The following is an 11978-nucleotide window of genomic DNA, read 5'->3' as shown; positions in this document are numbered from 1 at the left end:
TTCCACTCCCCCAACAGGTAAGTGTATGGGGTGATTGGCATGACAGGAGCCAATGGGAGCCTTTTTGCAATTTAGGCTCCCACTGTCTCTTTAAGAGCGCGCCCGAGATTCGCGGCGCGCTCTTAGTTGCAGGCGGGACACGTGACCGCTTCTCGCGGTCACTGCCCGCCTTCCTGTCAGAACAGTCGGACGAGCCGCGCGCGGCTCGTGCAGCCGCAGGACCGCGCGCGGCTTGAAGAGAGGACCGCGTCCGGCCCCCGGATAAGGTAAGTACCGCTACACTTTCCACCGCTTGAGAAATGCACCAAAAAGTCCCAAAACAACTGCAAACAATTTCCAGAATGGCTCCAAAACTCGATGCAAAAGCCGCTCCAACACCTCCTCACTCAACGCCACATGCTACCCACAGGCTCCAGCATGCAGGGGGCAGTGCTATAAACCTCCCAGGTGCAATGCATCCTGGGGAAACATGCTTTGTATTGTGAAAAAAATGTGTAAACCGAGGCATTATTTTCAATGGATTTTCATTTGTAAACCGAAAATTATGTTAACCGAGTCGTTTGTAAACCGAGGTACCACTGTAATGAAATTTAAGAATTGCTTTCCATGTGACAAACCTGTGTTTTGTATCATATCTTCTGTTATAAATAGGTAAATGTTACAATGGCAAGTGAATAAAACATTTAAACACACCTATAACTTGTATTAACCTCATTTTATTTCATGACATGATCCACTTTATTTTAAATATCTAATTGAATTACTGCTTTATGCTAATTATTTCATAATCCTGTTCAGGCAAGGCATAGCCAGGGCACACATTGCAAATGAAGGAAAGAAATAGAAGGGAGTTTTACAGAAAAACTCATCTTTTAACCCTGGAAGCAGTGGCCTGGTTACCTAAATAGTGACTACGGCATATATAGCATTAGGGATACCTATTTGTATTCCTAACACTATAGCGTTTCTTTAAGCTGCATTTCAGGATGAACCAGCACAGATAGACAAATTATTGTTATTATTTTATTATTTATATAGCGCCATCACATTCCGTAGCGCTGTACAATGGGTGGACTAACAGACATGTAATATTAACCAGAAAATTGGACGTACAGGAACAGAGAGGTGGAGGTCCTTGCTCAATGAGCTTACATTCTAGAGGGAATAATCAAATAATCAAAAAACACAAGGAAATCAAATGCTGTATCCCTCATGGACACCATTTCACCCAGAATGATCAATCCATCCGGGACCGTAAGATTACGATAATGATAGGGAATTTTAAAGACTCTCAACATTTGCAATGAAAATGTAAAAAGTATAATATATTAACACCATAAATGAGGGACGTAATGTAAATTTGGGTTTTCTGACACAATATCCAAACTTTATAAGAACACGCATCTTCGTGTCTAATGTATTTTTTAATTTACTCCACCTACTAAACTTATTATTTGAGTAATTTGTATATGCATATATTATGCAGCTGTATATTTTATACCATTCTCTGCTGTTTAATGCTTTTATTGTCTCTCCTCTGTTTATTTTCTTGTTCTGGTCATTCTTAACCATTCTCAACCACTCTGCACTTTTCACTCTCAGCCCCATCTCCTGCTATTTACAACACGCCACTCATCCGCTCACAATCTCTAAAAACATCAGTTTTTTTTAAGTGTTGAACTCTGCCATTTTGATTAATATTGCATCAGACCTGAAAAAGAGAAGATAACTCTCAAAAGCTTGTATTTTTAATAATTTGTGCAATTTTGTCTACTGGACTAATAGAACTAGTCCAATCTTTACTCACAACCACACAAACATATATATCTAAAACATACAACACCCAGTGCAGTCACTAAACAACAACTTCAAAGCTCACAATGGCAATATTCTTTTACAGTATATGATCATACATTGCGTAAGACTGCCACAACACCAATGTTTTCTTGGCAGGTCCTATTCTAGCAATCTAATGCCAGCTATTAGCAGATTAACCTTCTTACTTAGGAAATCCATCCTGCTGGGCCTCTCTGCAGTGCAAGGTTAAATAAGGCCCTGGAATGAGCCACCTGTGACAGGGAGGATTGCAAAGCCATGGGAGTTGAACTCACAAATACATTTACATATGAACCAACAGGGCTGCCTCACCTAAACATGAGTGCAGCCCTCTTGTTTTATATATTTGTTTTGTTATATTATGTTATGCATCACCTGTTTATCTCAAGTTGGACTTTTAAAAAGTCCTATTTGGGTCTTAAAGTCAAGAAATCATGTTTCCACAACTATCCCAGAGTTCCCAGCTTGACATGGAAATGAGCACAGACAGGCATCACGTTTCAGACATCACCTTGCATTCCTGCAGTTACCCTTAGCAATGGACACTGTATTAAAAACAGCTTTTTTTAAAAAAGAGTTTGGGCTATGATCCAAAATGACCAGTGAACAAATACCATGGACTGTAGTTTGTGAATGTACTGAGTTTTGACCTTGTGGGCCTCATCAGCATTGTGATAGTCATTTTTCTATTTGCACTGTGCAGAGTTTTATTGTGTTTGCTGTGTCTGCAATCTTGTTGTACCTAGCTATATGCTGTCAGAGAGACTTCAACTTCCAGACCATAACGGGTTCCATCCTAATAAAATCCACAAGGTCCTACAGGACCTTACTCATCACAGTTAATCCTCAGGTAATTATAAGATCTGTAGTTCATCCTCCGGTCACAGTTTCACATATCGAATAAAATAAGTGTAACTCCTGAATAAGGAACCATCATTATACCCTGATGGTTAGCTGGGGCTGAGGATCCATACCTGAAATGAACCTCTTCAGCATTAATGCTCAAATGCAATGTGTCAGCTAAGCATTTACAGCTGAATATTTACACACCACCCTCCACATGTAGGGTGCGGAATAAGGAGTAACATTTGTCAGACCCACCATTATTAGGGAAAACACATTTTTTGTAAGATGTGGAATGTGCAAAGTGAAATGATTGTTACCATCTTATTCAATGAGTCAGTTTGCCACCCCATCGTAGATCCCTTATCTCCGTTCAGTCTCTTTTACCACTTCTTTTTTTTGTCTCTCTAGTTTCTCCTACTGCTATTTTTCCCCTTCCTTTTTCTCGTTGTCTTTTTTTCTTTCTATACCAGTATGACACCACACTTATCTCTGATCTCAGGTGCACAAAAACTCTTTATTAGTCTATGTCCCTCTGTCCCTGTTCCACAGCTTTCTGTCTGATCATGTGTGATGAGGGTTAAGTGTGCATGCGGCTGACAGTGTGTAATGGGAGTTAAATGTGCATGTGGCTGACAGTGTGTACAGGGAGTTAAGTGTTCATGCGGCTGATAGTGTGTAATGGGAGTTGTGTTTGAGCAAACTCCTCTGTGCAATAATATGTGTGATTTTTTGTGCTGTGAGAATTTTCTCTGTTCGTGTGCTTGGAGTTATATGTGTGAAAGTATGGGGGTTGCATATGTGTGTTGATAGTTGTGGATAGAGAGGCTGTTTATATTGTGCGTATGATCTATGGAGGTAATTTTAAGGGTACTGCCCAGTCCTACGCACCAACACGAAGCAGAGAGCTGGGCTGGTAACCCAGAACCAGCATTCTGACTCACTAAGAATTACCAAATCAGAATGAAGCACTGACACTAATCTGCACAGCCACGGGTATGAACCACACTGTCCACCACAGCAGCTAGCTGTGACATTCAGGGAGAACCTCCATTGGCCCATGGGGTAGCAGAGCGCCCCCTTTTGACCCAGTTCTCCAGGTAACTGCCTGGCATTGTGATCTCACACTGGGCAACACAGAATTTGAAAACATAATTGTAAGTTCATTTCAGCAGGGCCCTCTTCACCTCTTATGTCTGTCAACCGTGTTTCTATCCCTCAATTACTTGCTGTTAAATAACCTCCGTAGATTATATTAAAGCACTGCTGAAAATTTCGGTCCTGGATAAATGCTATTAATAATAATATTATGCCCATATATTTATTTATTTTAGCTGACTGTCTCCCGTTTCCAGCTCGAGACTGCCAGACAGTCTTTCAAGTCATATTTGCTCATTTAAGGAAGTAAAGAGCAATATCAAATCATAGATCGTATTCTTAGTAAATAGTGGATTTAGGCCATCCCTGACTGTAACTGTCGCAGACAGTGTGACGTGGTTCCAATTAGAGATTTTGTTTTTTTACAGGTGAATATTTTATCACACATTGTGCAAGACTGCTGCAAATTTAATGCAACTCTACCTCTAGCGGAAAAACTCCTTAATTTAGATGAATGAGCAGAATAATGTATGAAAATATATTCAAATATATGTTATTTTGTCTCTACAGAAAGATTTAGACAAAAATGATACAATAGGATGAGAGCTTGAGATAGGACAGCTAACGTGTTATCCAACCTTAGCTCCCCCAGCTGTTGTTGGATAAATATGGTGTGTTATTAAATGTGATTGTATCAAGCAATATACACGGTTCTTTAAATTAGTAGAAACACAGGTGCATTGTTATTGCAAGTAAAATTAATATTGGAATTATGAGGACACGAACAGGGTATTTTTTCCATTATTTTTTTTAGATTAAATTTTAAACTGTATTAATGAGATTTATTCAATAAACTCCAAATCGTAGTAAATTGAAATACAAATGACAAAATTTAGGCAACAATAACAGATTTTGAAAAATGATCAAACTCATCTACAGTTTAGATAGTTTGTAGTTTCGCAAATAAACTCCTAATTTTTGGGGAGAATTCGCTAAATTGGGGTATTTGGACAAAATAAATGCACATTGTAGACTGAAATAGCCATTCTGGAAATAAATAGTTTGGGAATGTCTACCATTGGGGTATTTTGACACGTAATTTGCAATTCCATTGTCAGTTCTCCACAATGCATGTTTTAGTGATTAAACACCTTTTGTATGTTTTTTATTATTTAGTTGTGGTTTTGTGACCTTCCTCTTGAACAGCAGCAAAAACAGTCTGCACTAAAATAATTGACTGGTAATAAATAGAATAACTTTTTTTTTCTCCAAACTTGAATTTTAATATTGCTATAAAGATGCTTCAGAATTATATGTTTACATTTTTTGTTATACCTGTTTATTCTTGTTTATTCTACAAATCGAGTTACAGATGAATAAATACAGGTTAAAACATATCCTTAATAAAATAACCTGTAGCATATATACAGATAGCATTTGTTAGCAGTCGTCCTTTTGTCTAAACAGTCCATTTTTTTTACTTTTTATCTCGGATCATAGCTTTACGAAAAAAAAAAAAGAAGCACTATCCTCTCTTTTTCTGTCTTCAAATCTAAAAATAACAATAAATTAGAAGCACTGTCCTCTGTCTTTAGTGGTATAGCATAAAAATGATGTCATTTTTCAAGGTTTGTACTCTTCCCTAAGAGCCTTAAAGATTTTCAGATCTAAGGGGCAAATGGTGTCTGTAAAAGCTTTAGACTTTTTTTGAACAGAGGATGCCAATATAACTTGCACTGTAGTGCAAACAAACTATAAAAGAGGAGTGATAACGTGAATTTAAATTCCAAAGGGGTTTCTGTGTTGGTTTCCTAGCCCACCAGTCAGTAATGCGTTTGTGGGAATTCACTCCTTTTTTGTCTCTAAGAGGGGGGGGGGGGGGGGGGGGAGAAGCCAAATCTACATGGTGGCCCAGTCTAGAAATCTATTCTTTAGACTTTCTATTGATGTGAATGAAGTGGCCTGAGACCCTTTATTTGATCTACTCAATTGCATAAAGTGACAGAATTCTAATATATTTGTTTAAACCTCTTGAATGGGGATTTCACTTTCTAACTTGCAAATAAAGCCTGGATCTGCTAAGATTTTTTTTGTGTGTGTGTGTGTTGTGTTGTTTTCTCTTAGCAGAGGAACCTATTTGGTACAACCATGATGCTGTTTGGAACAGCAGTGTAACCCATTGGGTACCAGGGGCATCTAAAAAGTTGTTTGCAGAGCAATGTTTTGCAAGCCACACTCTGGTGGTGTAGGGGTTAAAAGGCGGTTTTGGGAATCAAAAGGGAGAAATAATGAAACAGATGCGATGTAATTGTGAATTCCATTAGTGAGGTCTGAGACTATTGTAGGGGGCACTGCAGGAGATCTACGAGGTTTATTCTCCAGGCTTTAATTGAAACATATTAATTAGATAATTTGTTACTAGCTGAAATGAATACAAATAAAAAAAAAAACACACTTGAATTTTTTATTTTTTTTTAACATTTTCTATATTTGACCCTTTGTGTGTTTGTCAGTGTATGTTATAGGTTTAATGTTTTCCATTATTGCTGGGAAATACATTGTATTTGCCAAACTAATTTATTAGCTAATTTATAAAAAAAAAAAAAAAAAAAAAAAAAAAAAGTACTGTTTTTTTTATTTGTTTTTTGTTTTTAACCAGATGCTTCAATAGAATCTGCTGTATACAGATGAATATGAATAGTTTAATAAATTAAAAAGAAAATGCTCTAAACAGGTTAGTTTTGACATCAGAATTGCTGGGTTAGGAAATGAATATCATGTGAGTAATAACATTTGAAAAACCTGCCTTTTCTAAATGTATACCTATAATTACTAACCAAAATTGATATTAAATTGCTAGTCCTAATTTTCTTTCTTAAGAACACACATATCAACCACAAAAACATTTTTTTTTAAATTGAGATTTGAAAAAATTGTAAATACACCAATTTAATAAACACATTGTTTAATGAAGTATATTCTGTCAATTTCTAAACTAACTAGTTTAAAATGATGTTCTTAATGTATTTTTTTTTTTTTACTATCTATAAATATGTGTATTAACTTTGGATTTAAAACATTATTTATAAACACTAATTAATTCATTTCTCCCTCTACCTGCTAATGTGTAGGCCTGCTTCGTGTATGCTCAACTAAAAGAAAAGGTTCTAGTGATTTTTTATGTTTTTTATTCTTAAACAGTGTTTGTTTTATTTTAATATGCGTTTCATTGCAACATTGTGCAGAACACTGCATGGGAATCAGTATCTCTCTTAAACCAAAATGTAGTGAATTGAAAAGTAAATAACAAAATTTAGCCAAAAATGGATGATTTAGAAAAATATATATCTCTTATTCAGCTATAGTCACATCTTGGCTATTTTAGCTAAAACTGTGTAATATTATTTTGAATTCCCCACGAATAAGGGTTTAGTGAATAAGCCCCATATGATTTGGATCTTCGATTTCCATTCTATAAGATCGCAGATCTTGCTCTAAGCATTGCTACAAGTTTAATTGTAGTTCCTACAAAGATCGAAGTCTAGGGCTGACTTTAAAAACTTGAGCTATAAAGAAAAATAAATGTAAATTTAGCAGATGATGATTTATATAAACTAAGCCATTTTAGCCTACGTTTTGCTAATACGTTATAAACTCGCTGTTTAGTGAATAGAACACTATGTTGCAGCATTACAGGGGTTACATCTTCCGCACTAGATCTCATCCTTTTTGGCATATCATATTGGCATAAGCATTTTTTAACTTGATGAATGAAATCACTTGTCTATAATGTGACACGTCTCAGCAACTTCATGAATTTTAATAAGCATGTTAAATTACTTAAACTGGATCTAAAAATGTGCCGAGCTAATATTCTTCAGATTTAAAAATAACAGCTTTTATTAATTTAATATACCTACAATAATTATTGCAAACCTTAAAATTGAGACTTTGGTGCATAGGTAAACATTGGCCATTTTAACCTGTGCTTGCGTGCTTTTTGGACTGTGCATGTTGAACACCAATTAAATCGATCCTAACATTCTGAATTCTAACTTGCATTCACTGTTACAAACTAACTGTGACCTATCAATTAATTCCTATGCGATATGACACCTGCCTAGCATGATTTGTTAGTAATATATATAATGTATCTATCCTAATGCAGAGTGTATCACTGACATGTGTATATAAATGTCTATATATAGTGATATATACATCTATATATAAATATGTATACTTATATATATATATATATAGATGTATATATTGACATTTATGTATACTTGTGCAATATTATTTTAAATTCCCTACAAATAAGATAAATAAATCACTATTATAATGAATATACATAATGTATATCTTTTTTATTTTTACAATCATAGTGATAAGTAGTTTTGGCACCTGTTCACAACCAGTATGTAGTGAAATATAATAAAGGTTTACCTAACTGATTACTAATTACCCAGTTTGATCTACTTTCAATGGAGAAAAAAAAAAAAGACAGACAGACAGACAGACAGACAGACAGACAGACAGACAGACAGACAGATAGATAGATAGATAGATAGATAGATAGATAATACAAAATTCTATAAGATGATACAGCATGGTGATTTTTCTTTTTGCAAAGAGTTAATCGCTTTAAAGAGTTAATAGTACAAGTTGTGGGTAATTGTGTTTTTTTGCTCCCATTGTACATGCATGTAAACTCCAATCTCATCTGGCAAGTAAGGTTTTCAAAGGTTAACACACCACATGCAATAAATATTGGAAGAAACATCGTTTTTGCTGCAAAATAAAAAATATACATATATATATATATCTATAAAAAAAATAAAAGGCAAACACGTATTTAGAATTAACATTTTAATGAGAAAATATTATTTGAATTACTGTTTTCATAATTTAACGCAGACAACGTTTCATCATGTCCTTCTGGAAACACACATGCTGAAGCTACACACATCAACAAATGCCATGCCTTCTGTACAACTAGTGGTTCGACAATTCATCTCTTTACATTTCTGGTGACATTAGACATGTTGAATTAACTTAAGCAGTTCACTACAAAGCAACTGTTTTTTGTTTTGTTTTTTTAATTTATTTTTTTCCAGTCTTCAGCAAATTTTAAAAATTAGAAAAACGAGGGCCAAATAAAAGTGCATTTTACACGTATTATTTCACTTGTATTCACAAACATTTACAGATGTCTCCCTTGCATAATTTGGGAGGTGCGAAGACAACTTATCTACATCTTGAAAGGAGGGTGTCTTTACCAATAGAGAATAACTGGATAAAATATTTATCAATCATTATTTTGATTATTATGGAAATATTTGACATGGTATCACATGAAAACTGACTCTGCACCACATAATCTCAAGTTTTGCAAGAATTTTAAAAAAAAATCCCTCCTGGTGACTTGAAAACCCATACCTATGCACATTTGACTTAATTTTAAACTCCCAAAATATAAATATATTCTTCCACATGGACTGATTAGCAGACAGTGCTATAAATGAACAGTGACACTGACAAACAATCTTCAGAACAACAGGTTACTTATATACATTAGAGAGTTTGTGTTTTGTTTTCTGTAAACAGAATGTTTCAGTATTGTGTATGCTGAGAATTTATATTTTGCTTTTTCCAAAGAATGTTTTTCCAATGTCATTGTAATCAACTGTTTTGTGTAGTTTGTTTATGTTATAAATGTAAAGTAACTGTTTTATATATTGCAGGCATATATGTTGTGGACAAAAATGTATTTACAATTTTACAGTACAAAGAATTGCACTTTCTTTCTGTATAAATAAACTGGCCATACATTAGCAAAGTCTGTAAGCTTAAATGATAATTTAGTAATTGAGTGGTAGTGGATGCAGGTGTGTTTGTTTATTTGTTTGTTCTATAGTTTGTTATCGAAGTTGTATTTCTATATTATTTTTAAGTTCTGCATTCTCTGTACAGAAATAACACATGGTTTACCAATAATAAAAAAAAAAAGATTATGCTGTTAGAATGATGGTTACAATTGTGTCCAGTATTATATTCTGTGTTTGTTTTGTTTTGTGTTATGAGTTTGTTACTGTTTTTGTTTTCCATGTACTGTAATAAAACATGATGACAAATGGCACTCGTGTAACAAAAAGGAATATAATACAGATTTTCAAGTGTATAGGGATATGGAAATGACAGCCACAGAAGTCAAGTTGGGATAAGAGCTTGAACGTTGACATAGATGAATTTTTAACTCCTTAAAATAAAAGCTGTGAGTAAACTTTGGAGAAAGAGTTGCCTTGTAAAGTCCACCAGGCTATATTAATGCACAGCCACGGAGAGCAGGGCAGTTGGTGTGTTTGTCAGAGTCTCACTGGGAGTAGCAGGACTGCTTTGGCTTGTTGCTGTCTGAGGAGATGTTGGACTCATGGATCGAGAAGAGTTTGATAGGATGGCTGGGATATGTGTAGGGAGCTCTGGCAGACCTGGCACAGCAGTTGGAGTTGCTTTAATGGGAACTGGGATGGCTGGTAAAGTTTGTCCCCCATGGCACAGAGGTTTAATGGGCATTCCATAAGCACTTACACTGTAATCGCTGTTGGCCATTGATATTGGTGTAGTTGTGTCTATCATGCTGGAACCGTACATGTGAGGCCACCCTGTGCCTATGTGGCTGCCAACTGTAGTCAACTGGTTATGGAGTGGGTAGGCAGCTGACATTGGCTGCATTGTGGAAAAGGCAAGCCCTCCTGGCATTTTATATTCTCTGGCAATGATGTTCTCAATGGCAAAGGGGTGTTTAAAAGTGGATGTCTGAGAGACCCCAAGGTTATAGGTGGACATCTGTGGCAGGTGGGTGCCTGAAGCAGCCAGGGCACTTAATCTGAGCTTGGCTTGCTGCTGGAGATACTGGGCGGCATCTGATGGCTTGTTGGGGGCAAGGTGGTCCGATTTCATCACTTTGAACCTCTTCCTTCTCCTCAAGAAACTTCCATTCTCAAACATATCGCCACAGCTTGGGTGAAGTGCCCAGAAACTGCCCTTGCCAGGCTGGTCTGGTCTCCTGGGTATCTTGATGAAGCAGTCATTGAACGATAAGTTATGTCTCAGAGAGTTCTGCCACCTCTGTGTGTTTTCTCTGTAGTAGGGGAACCTGTCCATGATGAATTTGTAGATCTCACTGAGAGGGAGCATCTTCTCCTGGGAGCTCTGGATAGCCATGGCTGTGAGAGAGATATAGGAGTAGGGGGGCTTTTGGTCACTGTATGTATTCCTCCCAGGGCGAGGCATCTTCTCACAGCAGTCAGAAGGGAGATCTGCGTGAGATGGAGGGGAACACATCAGTTCTGCTAATCTAACTCATTAACGGACTTTACAATAAAACAATGCATTGACAATTAACTGCTCAAAGATATCTGCATCAGCTGGGAAAACTAGATTCAAACCTCACTTTCATAATAGGCTTCATGTCCTACATCTACATATTCACTATTACAACAGCAACAACAACAACAACAGAAAACCAGCTCTTGATGTTCTAAGCTAATCCATGCTTGTCAATTCTTCAGATCGAACACACAGGGTAATTCAATAAAGTAAGAATTCAAGATGACTTTCGAATTTAAGGCGAAAACAAAAAAAATGACCCATCTATGCATTCACTTACTCTGGCCTTCAATTTGAAAGGCACTTTGAATTCTCAGTTAAGTACATAATCCTGACAGTTTAAAATATAGACCCTGGTGCTGTATTCAGAGTATCACATACACATACCTTGGAAGTTCTCACAAGTTGACACTCTGCATTCGGAGATCAGCCTGGATACAGATCTTTGATTCAGATACTTCAGCTCTTAATTCAGATCCAGATCTAGCCTGGTCCCTTGTTCTGGGTCCGACTCTAATCTTCACTCCAGCATCAGGGATAAGCTCCTGTGTTATTTCTCTGGCCAGCAATTGAATGAGGGGAGCTGGTAAAAGATGTGCCTGCTCTGCTGGGTTGGAGATAAGCTAAGTAGTTGTCTCCATGTCCTTCCTCGAAGCATCTGATAGTTTTATGTGGTGACATGAACAGAAAAGTCCCCTGCAGAGACGCCTCATTAATGTGCCACTTCTATGCTATCATATGACAATCGCCCAGAGAGGAGATGGGAGGGAGCAGGGGAAAAGAGGAGGGGGAGGGGGAGAGAGAGGCATAAT

The 11978-nt window shown here is 36.6% G+C and overlaps 1 protein-coding gene across 1 annotated transcript; it reads right to left on the bottom strand.

The window, feature by feature from the left end:
• Positions 1-9665: 9665 nt before the first annotated feature.
• FOXB1 (forkhead box B1) lies at positions 9666-11825 on the bottom strand. The gene is made up of 2 exons (XM_063445716.1): positions 11554-11825; positions 9666-11096 (listed from the first exon to the last, which is right to left on the bottom strand). Exon 2 carries the CDS (start codon positions 11068-11070, stop codon positions 10102-10104), a length of 969 nt encoding a protein of 322 aa, XP_063301786.1. The 5' UTR covers positions 11071-11096; positions 11554-11825; the 3' UTR covers positions 9666-10101.
• Between the last annotated feature and the right edge of the window lie 153 nt (positions 11826-11978).

Source organism: Pelobates fuscus, chromosome 3, assembly GCF_036172605.1.
Source record: "Pelobates fuscus isolate aPelFus1 chromosome 3, aPelFus1.pri, whole genome shotgun sequence".
NCBI classification, from domain to species: Eukaryota; Metazoa; Chordata; class Amphibia; order Anura; family Pelobatidae; genus Pelobates; species Pelobates fuscus.
The sequence above is the reverse complement of the archived record's forward strand: the minus strand, read 5'-3'. Positions and strand labels throughout refer to the sequence as shown.